The 26,852-nt window shown below is 45.2% G+C and overlaps 1 protein-coding gene across 2 annotated transcripts in view; it reads right to left on the bottom strand.

Annotated features, from left to right (window-relative positions):
* The window catches only part of LOC147108726 (peroxidasin homolog), a 287,308-nt gene that overhangs the window by 61,764 nt on the left and 198,692 nt on the right, over positions 1–26,852 (bottom strand). For both annotated transcript variants that reach the window (XM_086005483.1, XM_086005485.1), the window contains exons 8-13: positions 25,070–25,187; positions 18,427–18,596; positions 13,962–14,234; positions 3,427–3,543; positions 735–893; positions 219–331 (exon numbers count right to left, since the gene is read on the bottom strand). In XM_086005483.1, the coding sequence (XP_085861609.1) occupies positions 219–331; positions 735–893; positions 3,427–3,543; positions 13,962–14,234; positions 18,427–18,596; positions 25,070–25,187 (950 nt within the window). The remainder of the gene's footprint in view (positions 1–218; positions 332–734; positions 894–3,426; positions 3,544–13,961; positions 14,235–18,426; positions 18,597–25,069; positions 25,188–26,852) is intronic.

The following is a 26,852-nucleotide window of genomic DNA, read 5'->3' on the forward strand; positions in this document are numbered from 1 at the left end:
GTGGCGAACTGTAGAGGTTAACTTGCCCTCCATCAAGTTGAGCTTGTGCCAGATGAAAAGTATATTGTTAGGCACATAGAGATGACATTTCTAGATTTTCTAATTTTAGGGAAAAAGTAAACCCAAGAATGAAATGGTGGGGGCATTACTTCTTTGCTCAAATTAAGGAAGACAGGAATTTCACTCCAATAATCTTCAGAAAAATGTGTAGTCCATACCTTGGTCCATGTAATGATGGGGTGAGGTTCTCCCTGTGCAGAGCATCGGATTTCCACATCCTGACCGGTTTCTGCTGTGGTGTCATATGGTGTGTGAATGAACACAGGTGTCACTGCCCAGAGGGGAAGCACAATTCAGAACTAAATTTGCGTCCAGTTCAATTCTTTCTCTTCTACATTTTTCCATACAATTTGACATTAGGACTTCAATAGTAGACAGGCAATGGTTTCTATACAACTTAATTTGTATAGAAAAATAGCACACAATATTAAAATCCTTTTACATTTAAGAATGTCAAAAATTCTGATATTTTTGATGGGAATTGTACAACTGTTTTAATTAAATACACACAAGGAGGATCCATAGAATTTTATGGCATCTGTAATTAATAACACTTTCATATAGCAATTGAACCGGTTCTAGAGGTCATAAAGATCATCTTAGGTTGTGTTAGTGGAGAATGACTCCTTACACTATAACACAAAAGAACTCACGATAAAAATTTCAGATCTCACCTAGTGACTCAACAGTCAGTTGTACTGGTACATGTCTTGCCCCCACAACACTAATGGCATGACACTCGTACTGGCCTTGATCATGGGCAGCCACTCTCACTATACGTAGTGTTCCAGTAGACAAAACAGTGTGTCTTCGGTCATTGGGCAACTGACCACCTGAGTGAAATGGGTAACCGGAGGGGGAAAAAAAGGGATTATATTGCGTTCAGTTAAACTGTAGGTGACAGTGCTTTTAGTTGAATAGATAGTGTACTGAAAGCCAAGAGGTATTAACCAGTTGGATTTTCACGATGGCTGAACAGGTTAAGACAATGAATAGCTCAGCCATCAGACCAGGATGCTACCAGGTTTGATGTTTGGTTTGTGCTAAGGTAGCTGAGCTCAAGCTGGGTTGCATTTACCAGCACTACAATTATTCCCACTGCACTTGGATTAAGGAGTTCCCTGCACTGAGCGCTGTCCAGCAACATCTGCCAGAAGTGCGTAGACATCAAGTAGGCAGGATTGAACTTGGCTGTGATGTCCTCTATGGCCAAATATTCTGACAACCAGCTGTATAGATTCATGCCTGAAGAATGGCCATAAGAGGAGCGGACTGGAGGGTGACCAGCACTCTTGAAACCATACCCCTGCAAGGAACCAACAAAAGGAGCGAATGGAAACAAATTAGAGCTTTCAAGGGAGGCGACTCAGGAATACACCTCTACTTAGAAGATAGCTAACTTTAAAGCAGTTTACTTGTAAATAGAATCCTTTAGTATGTATCTTTTTTCCACGTAATGCTACACTGTAAAGAAATTCAATAATTAACATAGCGATGGGAAGGGAGCCAAGGTCTCCTCTATTCAGTGCAAACTGAGTGATTGTCACAAATATATCAGAACTGCATGATAACTAGTTATCTCCAAATTCTTAGCTCAAAGAAAATACTTCTTAAATAAGGCTAATTTGTTTTCAATACATTACAAATCATACATCTGATATGCATCTTGCCAACTTTTTCTATTATAAATTCCTATTTCCACATTCATAATGGAAACTGACAACATGAACTTGTCATGCTGCAATTACACCCTCCCACTAATGGTTCCGACTCGCCATGTGCAAGGGTCACAGGAGATCAACTAGCAATAGAAAGATAAAAATAAGGGCCTGACTTTAAAATGGGGACTAAATTATGTCTATGCACCCTGGTCCAATTATTCACCAAGGAAGAAATTGGCCATCCCGGTGAGATGATCCAAGAAGCTGTGAAGCCACGGTCTATCTCCTGCACGGCCTTGTCAGTGCGAATGAAGGTGATGACGGCTCTCAATTTCTACAGCTCTGGTTCCTTCCAGCCAGGAACTGTAGAGCTCTGTACGGTCAGCCATTCAACAGGTGGCAGATGCCCTCTTCCGCAGGGCATCCTACTTCATTAACCCCGCAGACTACACTTGTTCTCGACTCCCTGTGTGCTACACAACAGGTGATCGACCTTCAGGACCACGCCTGTCGTTGCAGTGGGAGGCGCTGCATTGGGGGGTGTCAGTTGCAGGATGGCTGTGGAAGCCTCCACAATCAAAGGAGCTCCTGGCGCTAACTCCTGGTATAGGTTGTCCAGTATCCCCAATTGTGGCCAAACCGCCGTCGACTAGCATCATCTGGCAGTTGATTGTCCTCAGATGTTGCAGATACCAGCGATGCTCCTGCATCATCCTTCTTCGCAGGCGTGGACCCCTATAGTCCTGCTCCTAGTTATCCTCACACTTGGCCCCATGTCAACCCGGCCTCACAAGGGACCAGAGCACATCTTCCCTTCCTTCTAGGCCCACACTGACCAGGAATAAGAATAAGGCTGCACAAATTCATTTCATGGAGGACAGCAAGCATAGGAGACTTTTTCCCTAGAGGTAAAACACCAGTGTGCCATCCAGTTCCCCCTTTTAGCATTTTTTTCTTCTTTTCTTACTTTCTTTCTTTTGCTTGCAGGGGAGTTCCCCATGTAACAAAATATTGAGAACCACTTCTTTGAAATAAATAGGACCCATTATATAGGGGTACGGTAGCATAGTGGTTATGTTACTGGACTAATAATCCAGAGGCCTGAACTAATGATCTGGCGACGTGAGTTCAAATCCCACCACCGCAGCTGGGGAATTTAAATTAGTTAATTAAATAAATCTAGAATAAAAAGCTAGTATCAGTAATGGTGACCATGAAACTACCGGATCGTCATTAAAACCCATCTGGTTCACTAATGCCCTTTAGGGAAGGAAACCTGCCGTCCTTACCCGGTCTGGCCTATATGTGACTCCAGACCCGCAGCAATGCGGTTGACTCTTAACTGCCCTCTGAAACGGCCTCCGTTGTACCAAACCGGTACAAAGAAGACAGACGGCAGCTCACCACCACCACCTTCTCATGGGCAATTGGGGATGGGCAATAAATGCTGGCCTTGCCAGCGATGCCCACATCCCATGACGAATAAAAAAAAAGGCAGGCCATTCTGACATTGTTTTACCATCCAATCTATATGAGGCAGTCTGGTATCTCTACTGTATTGTTATTTGACAGGATTAATAATTTGTAACAACTTATGTTATGTATTTCACCGGTCAACTCTGTCTTAGATTTTCTATGTGAAGGTAGAATAAGTTAAATTCAAGAATCAATATCTGCAGCACTTAAAATAAAACATGGTTGAGACCTGCTTTAGTCCAGGCAATTACTGGAGCTGGGGTTCCCTCTGCAAGGCAGTAAAATTCCACAGCAGTTCCTTCCACTACAACCTGATTGCTGGGAATCAGAGAGAATTTAGGACCATCTGGAGAAATAAAAAGTAAAACAAACCACAGTTAAACATTAAAGAGAGGGCAGAAGACTGCCAGGAGAACAAAACATTACATTCTTTTGATATTTTATTTTGCCAAACTATTAAGTTGCATCTAATCAAATTTAGAAAGTTACTATATTTAACTATAGTTAGTAAGAATCCAGGGGAGAAAAATTCGGTACCGTCGAGCCTCTCTTTAGCGCCAGTGCTAGAGCATTATCGCCGGGGTGAAGCGAATCCAACGCTGCATGCCCCTCCCCCGCAGTGCTGCCACTAACAGTTATCGCCAGGAGCCTCATTGCCATCGTGATCGTCAGTGAGTGTGCAACGTTCACTGAGCACCCGATTTGTGAAATTGATTGTCGCTAAACAACGACAGGGAGAGCTAGCGTGAAGCAGCAGGAAGACGGCTCCAGGGAAGTTATTTAAAAGGTTCATGAGTAATAACTCACAGCTGTCACGTTAGTTGAGGTTTAGTGCTTTCTTGTCAGTTTCACATCGTGCAATAGTTTAATTCAGTAATTTCAAGGTTATTTTGTATGAGGAATATTGTGGCAACTAAGAAGTAGTTTACAGTTATTCTTGAAAAATTCAAACTGCTACACTTGGGTACATTAATGGGGGCTGTACTGGCAGTCGACCTCGCCCTCCAGGATCTACGGTGGAGGGAGCGGAGGCAGCGAGAAAGATTGGATCATCTGCCCAGAGGGAGGAGGAGGGCCATCAGGGCTCTCAACAGGAGGCCTTACCCTCCGAGTGTATTCCGAGAGCACTTCTCCTATCTCCAATTAAGTGAGGAGCACTTCACCAAGGAGGTGGTCACAGAACTCTGCCACCTCCTGCAACCAGAACTCCAGCCTCAGACCAGGGTGACCACGGCTCGCACAGTAGCAGTCAAGGTCACCATCGCCCTCAATTTCTTCGCCAGCGGATCCTTCCAGTCTGCAACAGGAGACATAGCTAACATCTCGCAGTTCGCCATCCATTGCTGCATCCGGGAGGTCACAGAGGCTCTCTGCAGTAGGAGACATTTCCTTCCCCATCACCAGAGAGAAGCAGGGCAAGCATACATGTGGCTTTGCCAGGATAGCCTTTGACTGCACCCACTGACCACATTTCTAGGTCTTAACCAAAATATGGCAAGACCACGCCCCATGGCACAAAACCTTAGGATTAACTTATTGGGCAAAGATAAGGGGGAAGATTCAAAAACATTACTTTGACTTTCACTGGCCCGTTAAAATTTCCCTTCTGCATTGAACAGCTGCCCAGTCATCCTGCAGGCCCATTGTACAAGGTATTACACATAACTGAGTCCAGACCTTGTGTAAATGCTGGAAACAGCATGAATATTAATTTTAATACTGTGATGAAGCGTCTACCTCTTCTGGCTGGAGCTTCCTTTCACCAACTGGAAATATGGTTAAATGTAATGGATTTGTCCATTTTTACATGCTGCTACACTCCAATTGTACCTGTTTATGGAGGGTAATGCAACCAAAAAATCCCAGTTGAGTATTTTCTAGCCAGCATGTTTGTTCAATGTCCAGATATTCAACTTTGCCATGAGCAATATCAGAAGGATGTCCTCACTATGGAAACAGGCTGGACTATTCTACAGATCATGGAAACATCGTAAATGAACATTAATACCATGCTGGGCCTTAAATGTTTCTTCCAAATCTAAAAGTAATAAACACTCCAGGGTCACATACTGTGTACACTCAGTTAGAACGTACCAGACGATTTCTCAGTAAAGGTGTCTTGCTACATCTGGAGAAATTTCTGTTCACTGCACATTTAACCTTAGCCAGAAGCATTACTGCTTTATTCTGCTGAATATTTCCCCTCTTGATATTCTAGCATGAACACTATATTTATCCCCATACAATTCTCTTAACTACAAGGGATTATATACACCCCATTTTTCCACTATTATTCTTCTCATTTCATATCTGCTCACTTCCGGATCATCTAACCGTCAGCAGAAATAGAGTAAATCCTTGCAGATCCGGACATGAATTTTCGATCTCCCCTTTCCCAAGTCTCCTGGTGCGATAATGTAGATGTGGGGTAACACAATAGAGCCCCAGGCTTTCCGTTTTGATCATTCTCCTTTCGCCCCCTTCACTGGACTAAGCCCTGGTAATTTTAACACACTGCTCCAGGTTGCTTTGAGTGTTGGTCCCCAGCATGATGTGAACCAGGATGCGGAATCACAGCAAGGGGTATAATATATAAATCCAGGGAGGTCAATTTAAAACAGTTTTTGGCTCAGGCGAGACCACATCTGGAGTACTGCGTGCAGTTTTATTCTGCCTATTTCGGAAAAGATATTCAGTTATTGGAAGGTGTACAGAGAAGGGCTACATGCCACATCCCATAACTTAAGGGAATGACATATGAGGAAAGAGTGACTACACTGGGTCCGTTCCCTCTTGAAAAACGAAGACGGAGAGGGGATATGATGAAAGTGTTTAAAATTATGAAAGTTTTGGACAAATGAGATCCAAGTAAGCTTTTCTGTCGTTTATAGAATTTAAACACAAGGTGCAAATTAAATACAAGAAACCTTAATGGGTCTCGAGGAGGAATTAGACAGGTTAACACAGAACACAGAACATTCTCGTCAACAAATGGGATTTAGGGTTATTAGAAATGCACCAAGGGAATACGGTGTGTGGACAGGTGGGCAAGATGGACCAAAGATCTTCTCCTGCCTAAAATGTTACAAGGGCTGGAATTTTCCAGGGGGTCAGTGGGCGCGATTGGTGGCGGGTTGGGTGCGAAAGTGTTTTCTTCCCCCAGCGGGTCAGGACCCCACCGTGAACCTGCCGCCAATACATAATTTACAACAAATATACATTCCTTTAAGGCACAAAAACCCCACAGGAAAAGTGGTCCAACCATGGCGAACAAGAAGTTAAAGATAGTATTAGATCAAAGGAAGAGGCTTATAATGTTGCCAAAAAGAGCAGTAAGCCTGAGGATTGGGAGGATTATAGAATTCGGCAAAGGAGGATCAAGAAATTGATAAAGAAAGGGAAAATAGAATATGAGAGTAAACTAGCGAGAGGCATAAAAACAGACTGTAAAAGCTTCTATAGATATGTAAAAGGAAAAGATTAGCAAAAGTAAATGTGGGTCCCTTACAGACTGAGACAGGAGAAATTATAATGGGGAATAAGGAAATGGCTGAGAAATTAAACAAATACTTTAAAGGGCTGGATTTTGCCAACGGGGAGCTTTTGGAGGCGGGACTCCCACTTGTTGGGTTTTAGTCCCGCCTCCATCGACTTGTGGCCAACCCACACTATTTTCCTTTGATTGACCTTGTTAAGCCCGCCCAGCAGGCTTAGCAGGCCAATTAAGTGAAAGCCGGTTACAGGTGACGTCAGCGAGTGACGTTTCATTTGTCAAGAGCTTTTGACAGCAAATTTGTGGTCAGCAAAATCACGGCCGATGTTACTATGACCATAATCACAGGAAGTGCACAATATGGAGCTGGAATTTCCTGGATCACACTTATGGAGAAATTATGCTGAAAATTACACCGGCTTCTGCACCGATCTTGCCGATAAGAACTTATGCCCAAATTTCCTGCAGGGATCATTTGCCTATTCCACCAAAAGGGGGCGATATACTGGGCTGCTGTGCTCTGCTCCTCATTCTTAGGGCCTCTTACCTCTGCTGCTCCTTTTCCATTATTATGCTGAACAGACATAAGACCATTGAGAAGGCCATTCCAGCTGCTTAATGCTTCTGAACGTGTGGGGAGGGGTGGGGAGGGGTGGGGCGGGGTCCAACAAATTTCAGGTGCACGGAGGCTGAGAACGGGTCTCAGAATGGATTTCTTTTTTAAAAATCGCGAAGAAAATCAGCTTTGAACTGTAGAAATGTGAGTTATATCAGTTGACTGTAAGTTGTGCAATGCCTAAAAGTTTAGGCATAAACTTACGGCAGCACATTATTCGTGTAAATCCAGGAAACCCGCACAAGCTGGTCTTATGCACGAAGGCAGAGCTATGTAAATGAGCGGCAGATGGTTTTGGCAGACGTATCTCAGAAGTGGTGCAAGTAAACCGAGGAAATTCACGCCTAGCAAAGTTTCAACGTAAAACCGTTCTAATTTGGTTACGTGCGAATTTCCTTGGAGTAAAAGGGTGCAAGTCCACTCTTACACCGTAGTTACCCTGAAACTTTCCCGGAAATTCCAGTCCATGTTGTTTACATAAAGATGTTCCAAAGAGACCATGTTGCGTTTGCAAAGATAATCCAGAGACCGTAAGCAGAGTTCAGTTCATGTTGCTTTTTTAATGGCTGCCACACACACACACCTCCAGGCAAAAGCAAATACCTATACACAATACAATGATAACAGCACTATCAAACTCCATGTGCTCAGGCCAAGGCAATCGAGTACCTAGCACCAATGTCAGACATAACAGACCAAACTATGTATAACAGTGGGGGAGCAGGACGGAGGCTCAGCCAGTTAATTCCATCATGACATGTTGCCCTTGAAATATCCGTCACTTGTAGCCGCACAAGTATTTTAAAATTTTGTTTGAAATTAGGAAAATAATTGAATGAAGCAAGTTTTAGCTGATGTTAGAAACCAGTTTTAGGGGGAAAAATTCGGTTGCTTTGCACCTCCCGTGAGCGAAAAGCAACTAGCGCCCGGGCACGACGCCACCAACGCCTCCTGTGAAATTCAGCAGGAGGTTAGCGGCGGCGGTAACCGTTAGTGCCCCATGGCGCTGCGCTGCCGGCGATGATGTCATCGCCGTGCGCAGCGCCCCACTTGCGCCCCAACCACGATCTTTGGTAGCACCCCTTGACTTACCGCCTGACGCTATGTCTGACGGGGTCAGGGAAGCCTACCTGTGGCCAGGGCGGCGCTATTTAAAGGCGGCCATTTTTGTTGCTGGCTGCCTGCCAGCACCTGCCTCCGCTGCCGTCCGTGGCCTCCTGAGCACCTCTCCCTCCCGCCCCTGCGAAGTGCCGGCTGTGCTCCATGAGCCCGGCACTTCTCTTGCCGGAACTCCGATCCCAGTAGCCCAGCTGGGCCCCGGGTCGTGCTGCGCAAGGCCCCTCCCCTTTAAGAAGGGGAGGAATGCCTGCCATACCGCGGCACGTAGCGCCACGATATTCCCTCGCAGCGCCCCAAGTGGGAGGCAGGGCGCTTCCAGTAGCGCCCCACTTCCCTCTTGGGGCGCTACCACTCAATTTCGGCCGCGGGGGCACTAATTCTTTCGCCCCAGCAAAGTTAGCGCCCCAAAGGGGGCGCGACTCAATTTTTCCCCCTTAGTTTTAGGAAATAATTTTGGCTAATAGACCTGAATTTAGTTGCGTGCAATAACGAGGTCATCCTTGTGTTACTGGTACTATTGCACTGTTTTATTGCTGGTTTCACAGCCACAAGCCAGCATGTTAACATGACACACACTTTGTTTCAAAACCTGGAAAAACAACTTTGATGTCACAAGATGAACTTACATCTTAACGAAAAATAAACTGTGGCTTACGACTACATCATCAGAATTATTTGGCCCTGAAATTATTCTGTGTGATACTAGCATATTAACACGTTCTCCTGACATTTTCAAAATAAACAGATTAATACCTCCATTATATAGCAGAGAAAGGAATTTTGTTAAGCATTCATACACTAATATTTGAAGAGATAAGTTTCAAATCTTTGGAATGTAATCCTCATCTCATCAGCATGCCCTTTTTATTACATCACAGTAAGGTTAGCTGTACAAAGTGCTTATTATGTCAGCTGGAACTGGATTTAAACAGAAAACCACAAAAATTAAATATTAGTATTGCTTTGCGTATGAAAAATCATATACACCAATGGGCCTGAAATTCGGGTCCCCACGGGTGAGTACGCGCTGGGTACTCACGCGTAGGGCCAACAAAAGTGCCGGTTTCGTGCATGCACTGCGCGTGCGCGGGAAACCGGAACTTCCGTTCCCTTGAAAGAAGGGGTTCACAGGTCGAACGTGTGCGCCGGAGAGGCAGCGCGTACGCCTGGAACTTCCGTTTTTTTTTGTTTTTTTTTTAACAGGTTTCTCCGGGAGGGCAAGTCTCCAGCAGCTACGCTTTTAAAAAGCAGTCGCAAGGCCTGCTTTTAACAAGGTAAGTGATGATTTAAGTAAAATTAAAACATTTTTTCCACAGGTTTATTATTTTTAAATACTTTAAAGAAAGGTAAGTTTATTTTTAGCCCCGTTAAAAACTGTAATTACTTTTCTCAAAAATTTAAATTATTGTTTAAAATAGTTATTTTAAAAATGTGATTTAAAAAATTTTTTTATTTGAAGTTTTAGTTATGTTTTGGGGCTGAACTCTTCCTGTCAAATCTATGAATAGAGATTCCCTGCTACGATTGGCTCTCCATGACCCACGTGATCCTAGGGGACGCTTCGAACTAACTGCGCCCGTGGGATACGCGAACACTGCGCGCCGGAAGTTGGAGCAGGCCCAGGAACGGAATCCCACGCGGGCCCACAGCACAATGACCGGCGCGCTAGGTAAGTGCAGGTTGGGGGCTTGCACCCGTGCGAAGCCTCCGACCTGAATTTCTGGCCCATTGTAGTTAGGGTTTGATTTGCCAGGAACGGTGCTAAGGCCCTTGATAATGTAAAGCCTCGCCCATTTACAGAACTTTCTGCTGCTTCATATGAACTGCTCTTGTTGTCATAAGGTTCTAAGAAAGCAAATAGGGAAAATCTAGAAGCACTCAAATTAATAGCAATAAACACAGGTATATCTACGTCGCAGATTTAAATCCTCTGGGATACCTCATGTCACAAACAGCAGATATGCTAGCCTGGTTTTTCTGGCCCCCTCCCACCATTTTGTTTTGGTGGCTCTGGGGTGGATAGTGCAAGATCATTAGAAGGGGCCACTTGGTAAGCCTCAGCATCCAGCGTTCTAAGGTCACTGAAGAGGACGTTGGTGATTCAATGGAAGAGGGGCCTATACAAGCTCACTCAGAGCATGGCCCCAGAAAAAAAAACTTGATCAGAAGCCGCTTCTTTCTCTTGCTATGGTGAGTCTCTGAGGTCTGCTGTATCAAGCCTTCATCCTCCACAACCCCGGGATAGTGCGACTTCCTGGAAGCAGCTGGTGAGCCCGACTTCCTTATGCAAAATATCTCAAGGTGGAAAACTGCCCAGGTATGTCCTGTCCACAGAAAGCAGGAAAAATCCAATCCGGCCAATTACCGCCCCATCAGTCTACTCTCAATCATCAGCAAAGTGATGGAAGGTGTTGTCAAGCTATCAAGCAGCACTTATTCACCAACAGCCTTCTCACCGATGTTCTGTTTGGGTTCCGCCAGGACGACTTGGCTCCAGACCTCATTACAGCTTTAGTCCAAACATGGACAAAAGAGCTGAATTCCAGAGGTGAGGTGTGAGTGACTGCCCTTGACATCAAGGCAGCATATGACCAAGTGTGGTATCAAGCGGCCCTAGTAAAATTAAAGTCAATGGGAATCAGTGGGAAATCTTTCCGCTGGCTGGAGTCATACCTAGCACAAAGGAAGATAGTTGTGGTTGCTGGAGGTCAATCAACTCAGCCCCAGAACATTGCTGCAGGAGTTCCTCAGGGCAGTGTCCTAGGCCCAATCATCTTCAGCTGCTTCACCATAAGTTCAGAAGAGGGGATGTTTGCTGATGATTACACAGTGTTCAGTTCCATTCCAACTCCTCAGATATTGAAGCAGTCCATGCCCACATGCAGCAAGACCTGGACAACATTCAGGCTTGGGCTGATAAGTGGCAAGTAATATTCGCAAGTAATATTCGCACCACACAAGTGCCAGGCAATGACTATCTCCAACAAGAGAGTCTAACCACCGCCCCATGACATTCAACGACATTACCATCGCCGAATCCCCCACCATCAACATCATGGGGGGTAACCATTGACCAGAAACTTAACTGGACCAGCCACATAAATACTGTGGCAACAAGAGCAGGTCAGAGGCTGGGTATTCTGCGGTGAGTGTCTCACCTCCTGACTCCCCAAAGCCTTTCTACCATCAATAAGGCACAAGTCAGGAGTGTGATGGAATACTCTCCACTTGCCTGGAGGAGTGCAGCTCCAACAACACTCAAGAAGCTCGACACCATCCAGGACAAAGCAGTTCGCTTGATTGGCACCTCACCCACCACTTTAAACAATCACTCTCTCCTCCACCGGCACACCGTGGCTGCAGTGTGTGCCATCTACAGGATGTACTGCAGCAACTCGCCAAGGCTTCTTCGGCAGCACCTCCCAAATCACGACTTCTACCATCTAGAAGGACAAGGACAGCAGGCGCATGGGAACACCATCACCTTCAATTTCCCCTCTAAGTTACACATCATCCTGACTTGGAAATATATCGCCGTTCCTTCATTGTCGCTGGGTCAAAATCCTGGAACTCACTCCCTAAAAGCACTGTGGGAGTACCTTCACCACAAGGACTGCAGCGGTTCAAGAAGGCGGCTCACCACCTCCTTCTCAAGGCAACTAGGGATGGGCAATAAATGCTGGCCTTGGCAGCGATGCCCACATCCCATGAACAAATTTGAAGAAGGCCACAACAGGAAGTCCCACCCAAGGAGAGATGCACCCCAATAAGATAATGCAGACTGCTGAAACTAATGATGAATAAAAGGTTTCACATTTATTACTTCCCAATGTAAGATGAATACTGGAGTGATTTATTTAACCAAACCTGCAGTGCATTTGTGTTTTGGACACACAGCACACTAATAAGCTATTCCTACTGCAGTTCAACCAAGAATTGCCACCAGAATTTATAATTAGTAGACTAATGAGCAGTTGTATGAGCAATGGAGTACCACACATTAGGAGCAACAAGCCAACGTGTGCTGTGGCCCTAGACTGCTTTGCTATCCCAAATTCAGCAAAAATCCATCAGTCAAAAACTATTTTGGCAGCTACCAGCTACAGAAAAAATAAGGACTCAATGCTTTGCGAGGTCATGGGGATTACTTGAAGGTGGGTGCTTTGGCATAACTTGCTAACAGCTTTGGACACGAGCATGATTCTCAAAAAGAGGAAGTCGGCACCATCTCTCTTGCACTCTTTCTTTCTTGTCTCCCTCTCTGCAAGATTCACCGTGCAAAATTGTGCATCCCCCTCCTCTCCTATGCTAATAAGTGGCCTGGATTTGCTATGGTTAGACTGCACTCTAAATCCACCAATTGAGCCCCTAACTGCTCATTGAAAGTCAACAATGAACAGTCACCAAAAGAACAAAAAGAGGCAGGAATACAAAAGATCAAAAAAAGAAAATACATGGTTAGTGGAGCCCCAGCCCAACTCCTCACTACCCACAGGTAACCTGGGAGGGGCAATGAGTCTGAGAAATCCAATTATCAGGTGTCAGGATGAGTCAAGTTTATTCAGTTTAGAGGTGCATTACCCCTCTGAAATTACAAATGGGAGAGCAAGTGCTCCTCAGCTTTTCCCAAATATATGCTCAGGTTAGAGAATAATGGGCTATATGTTTGAATCCAATGATTCATTTATATTGCAGCACTGCCAAAGCTATAATATAAATGCTGCAAATTAGTAAGTTTTTCACATAGGCTCGAGCGACTGAAAACTGGCAAGGCAAGTCTTGTTGAAGCGTCTCTTCTGCACGGAAAATAAATCAAACAGCAATAACATGGCATATTTAACTACATTAAAAAAAAAAACATTTTTGAGTCAATGGAAAACAATAAACTAAGTTCAAATTCAAATATATTCATATAAGTTAAATAATTGTTTTCATATCCTGTGCTAATCCTTTTATCAATCACTTCAGCTGAAATTTAAATTAGAACTGAAGTCTATTACTGTTATGTATAGCTAATGTAGCCTAGATTTTTCCAATAACTTATTTTTATGCTGATTGAAAAATCCAGGGTTATAAAATATTACTGTTGACAAGATTGGCAAATGAACTTACTGCATATGACTTCTTATTGTCCAGAATTTAATGGACTTGTTAATCCCTTTAAATAAATGAGTTAGCGCCCGTGTAGCGCACAGAAGAATGTCATGTTATGTTTATACACTAATATCGCACAGTAATTTCCAGCCTTTAGTGCTTTACCTCATCCAGTCTTTCATTTGTCAAGAGTTTTTTTAATTAATACTTGACAACTCGAGTGTTTGTGCCAGATATGCTTTAAAAATGCATCACTCTTCTGAAGTTTAACTAGGTAATAAATTAATACAGAAAATGAGCTTTATTAAAAGTTTCTGACACAGCTTTTATAAAATGTATTCCTTCATTAATTACATTTGCCGTTATCCTTCATTAAAACCAGTGGATTGCACTTTTAATATTAATAACAATAACTGGAAACTAGTAACAGCTTATTGCGTACCTTGTACAATGATGTGGGCCACAGCCTGAATGGAACCTTCAGTGTTGCTCGCATTACAGTTGTACTGCCCCTGATCCTCGAAGGTGACGTTCTGCATGAAAAGTCCACCAGAAGAAGTGATGGTATACCTGAAGTCATCAGGAATCGGGTTGTTGTTACCCTTAGTCCAGATGATGCGAGGTTGAGGATGTCCCGAGACACCGCATTCAAGTGTGACGCTTTCCCCTACCAATACCTCCGTGTTTTGAGGCTGAATCACAAAAGTGGGTTTTGCTGGAAAAATACAAGTAGGACCTTTTAAATATTTTACCTTAAAGTGTGGGTTAATGTTATATACCAACCATCCAGACAGCATCCATTATATTGTGAAAAGTAACAATTTCCTACATCAGACAAGTCATTAAATTGATGGAACTGCGCCCAACCTCTGCAAATATTTTGAAGTAAACTGTCGATCTATGTGACATTGCCTATCGCACATTGGGTTATCAAGACCAAATGCTGTCTTCAGGTAGAGTAGGGTTAGATAATTGGATTGATGCAGAGGAAGAGGGGAAGGAGGAGGTGGTAGGGGAAGGAGGGGGGGAAAGGACGAGAAGCAGGAAGGAAGGAGAAAATAAGCAGGAATGGGGGAAAATATTTCAGTGGGGTGGTGGATGTTGGAAAAATATCTCAGCGTGTGAGGGAGATACCCCGATTTACCGAAAAAATGAATGAGGCCGCTTGGAGATTTTCTACTACTGAATAAGTTCTGATACTTTAAAAATGACACAGAATGTTATTACCTTTAATAGGCCCGATTTTTCAAGCAATGGAGAGGTTGTGATTATTCAAGCTTGAAGAGGCCCTGATTTTTTTTTTGAAAACACTGATATCTATCTGTACCGTCAAGAGTTTTTCCATTTTTGAACAGGCATTGATTTCTCCAGGATTGTTCAAGGTGTCATGAATGTTAGCAATGCTTAAAATTGAGAAACCCTCATCATAACACCACTGACAGGCAGAACAGTTATTGCAGGTAGATGTGGACACTTCTATAATGAAACTTTCCAAAGGACCATTTTTTAAATGAGAGTTTTCAATGCATTTTGAAATGGAATGTTTTGACCCACCTCCACTTTTAAGATACAATATATTGGCCTAGAAATTGGGTTGAGGTGCCAAACTGGCGCCAAGTTCGCCTGAGCGCAGGATTTAGCGCAGCGTTCGAGTCTTCAGCGATCGTCCGATATTCAGTTTCATTGCCCCTAGAGGATAACGGGGCGAGGCTCGAGGCGCTCCGCGTCCCTCTTAGGGCGCTGAAACGGAATATTGCAGCGCGGCACGCTGCGGTACTGCAGGCCTTCCTCCCATTGTTAAGGGGGAGGGGCCTGCAATAGCGCGATCCCCGATCGCGAATGCCGGCAAAAGAGCCCGGCACCGAGGAGAAGTGCTGGGCTCTCGGGAAACAGCCGGCGGTGGGGGGGGGGGGGGGGGGGGGTCAGGAGGCCGGGGACGGAGGTGCTGGCAGGCGGCCGCCCCGCACCTCCACCTTAACTTGCGCCGCTGCCGGCACAGTAAGGCCCCGTGAACCGGGCGCGGGTAGCGAACGGCGCAACTGAGGCGTTCGCAACCAAATATCGTGAACGGGGCGCGAATGGGGCGCTGCGCACACCGATGACGTCATCGGTGGCGGCGCAGCGCAAAAGGCTAATGCCACCATTATCGCTCCAACTCAATATCGCGGGAGGCGCAAGCAGTGGCGCTACAGCCACTGCCTGCCTCTTTAGGCGCTAACAAGTGGCGCTACTCGCCCAATTTCTCCCCCATTATGTATACATTCTATTGAAATTCTGCTACAATACATATCTGCTGCACAGCTCAAATTTCACACTTGGTTCACTAACATTTAAACACACAGGTATTGAAGATTATACATAAAAAAGGTGATTTATGGGGGAATATCATGGTAGAATAGTAACTGTGAAGCAACTGATAATTTGGGGCACATATTCTTTGCTTTTAGGCACAAAATATTGCCTTGTACAAAAATGCCAATAAAACAAATGGGTACAGGGCAATACATCAAAACAAATGTTTAGAACTGAATCCAGTCAGCTTCCCGCCAGGCAGGTCACGTTAAAATTTCCCCCCGTTAAACTAGGAGAGAGAAGACTTTCACCCTGTCTGACTGGCTGTGAGAGTGTGTTACTCAGTCTCCAACAAATCTGCTTTACATGGGCTTGTCTTACATATGCACCCACCTTCTCAAGTTTAACTAGGTAATAGATTCACATAAGAAAAAGTGCTTGGTCAAAAATTTCTGTAGTAGCTTTTATAAAATGTATGTTTTCATTAATTAAATTTAACTGTAAAGTTAAAAATCATGATTTGCACCCCATATTCCTTCATAGTATGAGCCAATCAAAAATTCAAGGGGAACCGAGTCAGAAAAAAATCCATGAAGAAAAAGTCAATGGCCTCATCTTAAAATAAAAAGCCATTTAACTATCTTAGAGATTATTTTATGAGCATCATCTTTCTCAATGTTACATTCAGTGATATGAGCCACCCCTTATTAAACCAAAGAACAAAATGTTATACTGCAAAATAATACCATGAATATTTAATAATAGTTTTGTTTAAAATGCAATAAAAACATAATCTTTTAATTAATATAAAGGAAGCATAGACTCAGATTTATCACTAGAATAACAAAGGAAGAAATAAAATAAAAAAATCACACAAAGGTTGGAATATAGAATGTTATACACTTTTTCCCTTAGTAGAGGGGTCAATAACCAGGGGGCATAGTTTCAAGATAAGGGGCAGGAGGTTTCAATTCAATTTCAATTTTCAATTTCAATTTTATTTGTCACATAACCAAATACAACAAGTGAAATCCAGTCAGTGAAATGCTTTTTTCTTAACGAGCCGAGCGCACCAAGCAGCAAAGGACACTTAGCTGCCTGGTACGCACGGAGCCCGCAAGGACGGCAGCCATCTTCATCGGCGCCATCACAATAGGGTCCGCTCTCGCCTCGCTCCGCCTTTCCCGCACTCCTGCCCGACAATCTTCAGCCGCCGTGATACCGACGTCCCGGGGCCTGCTTCTCCCTGGCTCTCCTTCCACCCGGTCTGACCTCTGAGCCTCCCGGCCTTCCAGGGCCTGCTTTTCCCGCCCTTGGTCCACTGGCCGCCTCCCCTCCTACCGGTTCGACCTCCGAGCCTCCCGCCGAGGAGTTGCCGGCCGCCGTGCTACAGCGGGTTTAGAGGGGATTTGAGGAAAAACTTTTTCACCCAGAGGGTGGGTGGAATCTGGAACTCACTGCCTGAAAGGGTGGTAGAGGCAGGAACCCTCACAACATTCAAGAAGCATTTAGATGAGCACTTGAAATGCCATAGCATACAAGGCTACGGACCAAGTGCTGGAAAATGGGATTAGAATAGACAGGGCTTGATGGCCGGCGTGGACACGATGGGCCGAAGGGCCTCTTTCTGTGCTGTATAACTCTATGGGGGAGAAATTGGGTGGAGCCGCAAACGGGGCGCCAAGCTCGCCTGGGCGCCGGATTTAGCGCAGCATTTGGAGCAGTAGCGACCACCGGAAATTCAGCTTGAGCGCTCCAAGAGAGACACGGGGCGAGGCTCGAGGCGCTCCGCGTCCCTCTTAGGGCGCTGAAACTGAATATCGCAGCGCAACGTGCCGCAGCGCCACACGCCGCGGCACGGCGCGCTGCAGTACTTACTCCCATTCTTAAGGGGGAGGGGCCTGCATCAGCGCGATCAGAGATCGCGAGTGCCAGCAAAAGAGCCCGGCACCGAGAAGTGCCGGGCTCTCGGAAAACAGCCAGCAATGCCGCGGAGTGATCAGGAGGCCGGGGACGGAGGTGCTGGCAGGTGGCCGCCGGAAAAAACGGCCGCCCCGCACCTCCACCTTAATTTGCGCCACTGCCGCCACAGGAAGGCCCCGTGAACCGGGCGCCAATTGCGAACGGCGCTACAGAGGCGGTCGCTGCCAAATATCGAGATCGGGACGGTAGCGGGGTGCTGCGCACATCGATGACGTCATCGGAGGCGGCGCATTGCAACAGGTTAACGCTGCCATTAGCGCCCCAGCTAAATATCGCGGGAGGCGCGGCCAATGGCGCTAAAGCCACTGAGTGCCCTCTTTAGGCGCTAACTGGTGGCGCAGCCCACCGAATTTCTAGGCTTATGGCTCTAAGAGGCTATTGAGGCAGAGATCATCGTTTAAAAGGGAATTAGATGAATATTTAACAAAGGAAAAATATGAAAGGATACAGAGGAAGCGGAGAGAAATTGGTTTAGTCCACTCCAGTTGAAAAGCTAGCACTGGCACAGGCAGATGTGATGAATAACTTTCTTCTGGGTCATAATTTCTACAGTTCTATGATAAACGCTCCCATGGAGCAGACAATAAAATATATAGCAGCATAAATATTAGAATGCAATTCTGCTTCCTTACATGGTGTGCCAAAATACCGGAGAATCACTTCATTAGTCTTGACCTCTCCTGCAACATTTTTGGCCATGCACTGGTAGGCGCCTTGGTCTGACTCCTTTATGTCTTGAATCATCAGCGTCCCATCTTCCAATAGGTTCACACGATTGTCATCTTTCATATCTATCTCATTACTGAGGGGACACAAATAGGTAATGATGATGCAGCATGGGCACTTGGGGGGAAAAAAGGTACATTAACCAAATCCAAAATAATTCATCTAATAAAACAAATAAAGAATTAGGGATGAAATACTCAAAAACAAACACACACCTCACGATCTTGCTGTGGACATTTTGTGCTATTTAAAAGCGATTGTGGAGATGCCTCAGGTTTTACATTCCTGCAGGCTATTCAATGTCAAATGATGGATAATGCCATTGCTGATACATGCATATTCCATTTACATAATTCCTACTGCTATCAATGAGTTAAATATGGTCCAGCTTTCGTACAAGCCACAACTTGCCAATTCGAAAAATAATAAATATTAGTTGAACTCTCATTGCAATTACAGGATATATGGCAGAGGTTTTAAAGTGCTACTTAGTATCAATCTTCATTACTAAAGATGATGCTGGGTGACCAATACAAAATAGGGATGATGCTGGAATTGAATGAGTTAAAGCAGATGTGGATATAGTCCTCGCTATGATTAATTATGTTAAACTGGATCAGGCAGCTGGCCTGACAGTATTGCATCTCAGAGTCTTCAAAGAAATAGGGACTGTGCTCTATAAGCCACGTTTTCATATATTTAATAGCTTGTTGGGTTTGAGATTGTTCCCATTGACTGACGAGAAGCCCATGTTGATATAATATTTAAAAAGGGTAATTTCCTAGAGTTTTTCCTAAATCGGCCTCAGGTTTTTCTGTGTTTTTTTGCCCCTCCTAGGAGATTGCTGTGATGGGGTGGGAGAGGGGAGGTGGGGAAGGGAGGAGGAATGTGCTGATGGTGTGTGAAAGTTACACCATGCTGGGATGGGACAGGCCTGATGAACCAGTTGGTCTTTTCCTGTCCTTCCTTTTCATACGTTTGTAGAAGATGTTTAACGTAGTACAGCTGGAGACTATTAATAAAATGACTGGAACATCAGTCCAGCGGAGATTATGGGCTGGATTTTGATACTGGAGGCGTGTAGGAGGCGGGACTACAACTTTTGGGGTTGTAGTCCCGCCTCCATCGAGTTGTGGCCAACCCACGTGATTTTCACTTGATTGACCTTGTTGAGCCCGCCCAGCGGGCTCAGCAGGCCAATTAAGGGCCACCCGGCAACAGGTGACGTCACAGACAGACATTTCATCTGTCAAGAGCTTTTGACAGATGAAATATCAGCGTTTCACAGCTGTTTGAAGCTGTCAAACACTGACAATCTGTACACTAAGTTAATTCCTTCCTCTCAGGATGATTTAGAGATCTCTCCGGAACAGAAAGCTGAATGCTGCAGATTTTGACAGCTCGCAGCCATTCTGCTTTCTGTGTCGGTGAGATGAGGGACTCCCGAGACCTGAAGGAAGAAAGGAAGGCTGTAAAGGTAAGCACATGTAAGTAAAGCTTTTTTAAACACTTTACACACACCAAACACACTTACCTCTGCACTCATGCACCCATCACTCACCTGAGCACTGGACATCTCGACCCCTCCAAGCCCTTCATCCCGATGGCCCGCCTCGCTAACTTGGCGTGGTTTGGAGCCTTCAGGAAGCCCACACTTGTTAATTGGCACTAATCCTCTTCCCGCCTCGGGGAGGCGGGTTCCAGCGCGGGTCGGGTACCCACCTCTTTTGAAACTGGCATGGAGGCAGGATGGGTTCGTGCCCCCCGATTTCAAGATTTTAACCCCCACACGCCTCCAAGGCTCAATGAAAATCCTGCCCTATGAGTTTAACCAAGAGATGTGAGAAGGAGGGAAATGAAATAATTACTGCTACAGATTTCTTTTGAAAGGCAGAAAAATGTTTCAAAGTATCCCACTTGCTTGTTCTGAGGCATTTGCTTCAGCCTTTTTGTCCAACAGCCGAAGTGTACGAAGTGTTTCACAGCTGCATGAACTGTTCAACAGCCCTATTAGAAAACAAGTTCCTCAAATATTATTGGAGTGTAATAAATGATTTGAACATGGTTAGATATCTAGGCCCATAGTTTCCTCTATGAACCACCCTCAACTAGTATAAATACGAAAAATGCTTCTTAATCAAGTTGTAATCTATGAAATATTGTGAAGAAATGCGCAACTTCGAGTTCAAATAGCCTCTTTTACCAACCAGACCCTGGATGTTCTGGAAAACTCGATTATGGAGAAATATTACCGGACTGTTGACCAAGGAAGACCACCCACAAATGCAAAAAGGCAACAAGTGGGCTATTATGTAATTGGAAGAACCTGTACAGTGTTAGCACCTTGGAGGACTTTGTGTAATCCCCAGAAGAAGCACAAGGTAACAGATAAAGTAGCAACAGAGGACATATAAGGGCTTCTTTTACAAATGTGTGCTAAGCCCTGAATGCTCGCTCAGGTGGGTTTAAAGATCTCATCGTACTTTTCAAAGATGAGCAGGGAGTTCTCCTGGTGCCCTGGCCAACAGGAGAACCAGCCAACCAACACCACCAAAAAACACATTTTTTGGTCATTTATCTCACTGCTGTTTGTGGGATCTTGCTGTGTGCAAATTGGCTGCTGCGTTTCCCTACATTACAACAGTGACCACACTTTGAAAGTACTTCATTAGCTGTAAAGTGCTTTGGGATGTTCTGAGGTTGTGAAAGGCGCTATATAAATGCAAGTTCTTTCTTTGCTGGCTCATAAAAACAATCAACTATTGATCTCTGGAATGCAGTTTTATGAAGCAACTATGTGGCTCAAAAAGACAAGGGCCTAGAAATTCAGTTGTTTGCGCCAGCCGCTAGCGCCTTAGGAGGAGGAGATGTGGGGCGCTAGGCGGCTAGCGGCCGGGCGCTGCGCGATCTGCGCCTCTCCCCAACTTCAGTAAAGATTTAGCGGCGGCGCAAAGCCTTTGCGCGCGCTCAGCTGCGCGCGCAGATCCTGACGTCATTTCATCGTGCAACGCCCTTTGTACGCCCCAAACCAGAAATTCAGTGGCGCCGGCCTATTGCGCGCCTGGCGCCCCTAGTGACTGGTAGAGGGGAACGGTTCCCAGTTGCTGCGGGGCACGGGGGGCACTAATTAAAGGGCACTCCTCCTGCAGTAGAAATGGCAGCCATTTTGCAACACTCCTTCTTTGTGAGAGACGGATCTTTGCAGAGAGACAAAGGTAGAGAGCTTTCTGGTTTGGCTCAACACTCGCACAGGTACTTGTGGCTTCAGGCCACAGCTTTGCACTTGTCTTTAACTTCAGAGCCATAGCATTGATTGGAAACATATAATGGGGGCTGCAATGGGTGCAAACGTTGGCCTTCTCCATTGCATTCGAAGGGCTCAGAGACGCTGTGAGAGAGTGGCAGTCATGGCCAGAGGGAGAAGGGGCAACAGGCGTCGGCTAAGGAGGCCTTACCCACCCAGGGTATACCGCCAGCAGTTCTCATATCTGAACATGTCTGACGAGCAGTGTGTTCGGAGGCTGCGATTCCGAAGGGCGGTGGTCACTGAGCTCTGCCACCTGCTTCGCGGAGATCTGCAGCCACAGCTGAGGAGCAGGACGTCTCTGTCGGTGGCAGTGAAGGTGACGGTGTCTCTCAACTTCTATGCCACCGGCTCCTTCCAATCCGCTGCTGGGGACATTTCCAACATCTCCCAGTTTGCCGTACATTGCTGCATCCGCCAGGTGACCAATGCCCTTTTCAGAAGGAGACGTCAGTTCATCTCCTTCTCCATGGCCCTTGTCAAGCAGCAACAGTGTGCAATGGGCTTTGCAGCATTAGCGGGCTTCCCCATGGTGCAGGGCGCCATTGACTGCACGCATGTGGCTTTGCGGGCACCTCTAGAGCATGCCGAGGATTACCGCAACCGGAAGGGCTACCATTCGCTCAACGTGCAGTTGGTGTGTGACCACAGGCAGATCATCCTAGCTGTCAATGCCCGCTTTCCAGACAGCAGCCACGATGCCTTCATCCTGCGCCAGACTTCTGTGGCAGACATGTTCCAGGCCCAGCCTCACCCACGAGGATGGCTTCTCGGGGACAAAGGCTATCCTTTGTGCACCTGGCTGATGACCCCGCTCCGTGCGCCCAGCACCCCTGCTGAAGAGGGATACAATGACAGCCATCAAGCAACCAGGAACCTCATTGAGCAAACAATCGGCGTCCTGAAGCAACGGTTCCGCTGTCTGGATCGTTCCGGAGGAGCCCTACAGTACTCGCCTGAGCGAGTCTCCCATTTCGTGGTCGTGTGCTGCATGCTGCACAACCTGGCTATCCGCAGGACTTAGCCACTGCCACCAGACATTGGAGGACCACCAGAGGAGGAGGAGGAGGAGGAGGAGGACCAGCACAGGAGGGAGGCAGAAAGTGCAAGGGCTGACCGTCGGCGGCTTATTGAATGTCGGTTCTAGGCCCCCTCTCAGGGAATGGCTTGTGCCAATGGCACAAGATGAATGTAGCCGCTCCAATAGCCCTCAGCCGAGCAGGGCAACCAGGACTTCCAAAAGAAAGCATGGACAGTGCGATTTAAGAACATTTATTACTTTGATACCTCTGTGCCCTTCCCACATAACAAACTAATGGAGAGAAGCCCCCCCCCAAAACACAAATCGAGCAGTCTCGGCCTTTCAAAAAACACAAATACACCAGTCTCGGCCTTTCAAAAAAACAAATCCACCCTCCCCCTTTAAGAGCTCACCGGTGCCAGAGTGTCTGCCGTCAATCAGCAGCTCGCCGCACCTGCGCTGCGCCCACCCTCGGGGGTTTCGCCCCGGGCCGCCGGCTTAGCGCCTAATGATAGTCATGCATCGCCTGTTTTAGCGCAGCAGCAACCTCTTGGGGCGATGCCACTGAATATCGGCGAAGGTGGCGCGAAGTTGCGCCGGGCGCAAACTTTAGCGGCCGCCCGGCTGTAGCGCCCCAAACGTGGCTATACTGAATTTCTAGGCCAAGGAGTAAAATAATTGGGCCAAAGTTGTTGCTGAGCAACCACTGCCTCTTTTTTGAATTAATTTTTCTGTCGCACTTTACATCTCTCAGGATGCCCCAAAGCAAATCACATCCAATTAAAGTGTAGTCACGGTTGTGGCTTGGGCAGACATGGCAACCAAAGTGCTCACAGCAAGATCCAACGATCAATAAATGAAATGATCAGTTGATCTGTCCTACGAACTCTAAATAGTAACAAACATACTTGAAATTTGTTGTTACTTGTCGATTGCAGTTTGTTTCATTTGTAATAATGGAATTGTCTAGTCAAAGACTACACAGGATATGTTAGTTATTGGAACATGACAACATGGTATCAATAGTTTGAAAAAACTTTTCAGTAAAATGGAAATGTCCTGGGAATAGATAGCCATAACAAATTAACCATTACACCAGTCCCTTCAGGAGGTCTGTAGGAACAGTGTTTAAAACAACATTTATCACCTTTTTAGCATCTTTACATGATAACAGCTACTTACTGCCAGAAATTGTGAATGATCTGGAACATCCTCCAAGTTAACTCTGCAAACAACCAGCTGACTCCAACTACCTCCCTATCTGCTGGCTCAAGGTGGACCCTACAGTGCATGACCACAGTGTCCTGTTTGACCATGAGCTGTGCTTTCAAAGCTCATGTCCCATCCATCGCCAAAACCATCTTTTTCCACTTCTGTAACATTGCCCACTTGCATGCCTAGGCCACCCTACCACCCCTCCTCATCCCTTCAACCTTCTCAAACCTTATGTCCCAGTTTGCACTCTTTGGTATTCTGACTGCAGCTTGCTGTATGTTTCACCCCATCATTGTCAGTACAGCCTTGCGTTCTAGAACACTCTTGCGAAACCATTACATCTCACCTTATCCCTCCCCAGCTTGACAAAGCTCTTCAGAACCTACCATTTCAACAATGCCTTAGCCGCCTGCACCAAGTCTTCCAATTCCTGCTTGGTGTCAGTGTCCTCTCCTGTTCATGAAGCACCTTGGGCTGTTTTGTTACAAAGAGCAGATTGTCCCTGCCCCCCCAATTATTGTGATTGATAGCTAGTCTCCTTACAGCCAATCTATTATTGTAACCTTCTCTGACCTACAACTGACATTTTAATTATTGCCTACTGACATTGCCTACTCTCTCATGTCACAGATATTTTCCTCTGTTGATTTAAGAGTGGCTTCCATGCCTCTTGCAATGATTAGACACAGTGAAATATGCAAGAGTTACCCAAAGGGGACTTAGCCTTTGCGATTTTGGCAAGCTGTATGTACATGAACACTTTTAAATTACAAGTTAAAGGGCATGGTCACTGCAGTTCAAAAATAAATTACTCAAATTGAAATCAATATGGAAGACCCACAAGTGGACAGTATGATAACATCAAGTAATTTCTCATCCAATACATGTGCTCACTTTGTAGTTACTATAATTTTTTGCAGTCTTTACTGAAACTGATTTATGATTTTCAAATCACTATTTATGAATGGCTCCACTTTTGGTGTCACATTGCCTCTGCCCCGGTACTCACTTATTGTGCAACCAGATGATGTTGGGCTTAGGGTTACCCTCTGCCCGACAGGTGAAGTAAACTGTGTTTCCCAGAGTAACATCCACATCCTGTGGCTCAGAAGTGATACGAGGCCTCTCTACAAGGAAACAAGATTTGTGGTGAGTTCAAATTGCTTTCTTTGAATCGGGAAAAGCAATAAAAGTAATTGCAAAAATTGAGAATTGTTACCAAAGTGCTAAGGATTAGCACTTGTGCGTATTAGAAACAGTGGCTGAAACTCAAGAACCCCGCCAGTCCAAATTCAATATTCTTACCTAATGAATCTAAACCCAAAGTCCTCTATTTCTTCTTCCCTCAATATCTGACATAGCACTATTAGCACAAGTGCGTAAAATCTCTTTAGACAGCTTTGGAGCATGTATCAGCTGGGCTCAGTTGATAGCAATTTCACATCAGAGTTAGAAGGTTGTAGGTCCAAGCCAGAGTCCAGGATTTCCGCCCTTAATCTAGCAAGACACCCCTGTTCAGTCATGAGTAGGTAGCATTCTTCAAATGAGATGTTAAGCCAAAGCCACATCTGCCTCTTCTGCCAGAAATTTACAATCTGCAAACTTCTCTCATCAAACAACATTTAAACGTGGATTAATCTAGAGTACCTGAGCAGTGCCGCAGGTCAGCAGCGAAGCACTACAATTGTGCTCTCGACCACAGACTACATATCAGCAATGCCACAGGCGATCAGGTAATATATATAAAAATCTTGTGTATTGGATCCCATCATATTTAGGCATTGTTCCTTGGGTATAAAAATCACGATTAGTTCAAATATCATTTATATAAAAAAACACAACTGAACAGGTGGGAAACCTACTTATGGCAAAGTACCAATGACGAGTAACCTTAGTTTTCCCTCATAGCTCAAGTGCCTCATCCCATTTATCGACTTATTGCACTTCTCTGAACTCATCCAAGGCAAGGATTTCGCCCTTTGGTACAGTAATGTACACTATACTAAAGGTTGAGATGGATCAGATCTTTATACAGACTAATCATCACTCCATGGGACTTGTGCGCTATCCCTCAAGCTGTGCGCTATCCCTCAAGCTGTACATCTTAAGACCATGTTTTGCTTTTTTATTACCACTCCACATTGTGCTGAATGTAAGGATCTACTTTGGATTCCTCTCCTGCGTTGTTTCCTGTAGATGATTTTCATTTATTTCTGTACTGTCATTTTTTGTTTCCCTTCTGCTCTACATTAAACAACATCTCCCACTTTTTGGTTCGGTCTCCCAACCTGCCCAGATCCCTCTGCTTGTTTCCTACTATTTATGACCTCTCCAAATTTGATATCACTGAGAAACTTGGAGCGTACCATCCCATTCTCCAAATCCTTAATGTACACCGAAAACAATAATGGTCCCAAGAACTGATCCATTTGGCACCCCCATTAGACTTCTCCCTTAATAATTACCTTTCGCATTACTAACTGATCCAGTTCAAAAATGTCCCTCCTATTCCAAGCCTTTCTATCATATAAAATAATCTATGTGGTACTGCATCAAAGGTTTTGCTAAAGTATAGGTATATTAATCTACTGAGTTCTTCTGGTCAATTAACTCAGTTCGATACTTAAAGTATACTCTGGTAGTCAAGCAAGATCCATTATTTTCAAACCATGTTGACTACTTATCACACTAGATTTCTCCTAAAACCTCACTCTTCTCCTTCCAGCATAACTTCTAATATTTCAACCACTACCAATGTCTAGAATTCCCTGGGTTATCCTTCCATCCCTTTT

Source organism: Somniosus microcephalus, chromosome 13 (assembly GCF_052327205.1).
Source record: "Somniosus microcephalus isolate GS21.2 chromosome 13, FLI_Smic_1.0, whole genome shotgun sequence".
NCBI classification, from domain to species: Eukaryota; Metazoa; Chordata; class Chondrichthyes; order Squaliformes; family Somniosidae; genus Somniosus; species Somniosus microcephalus.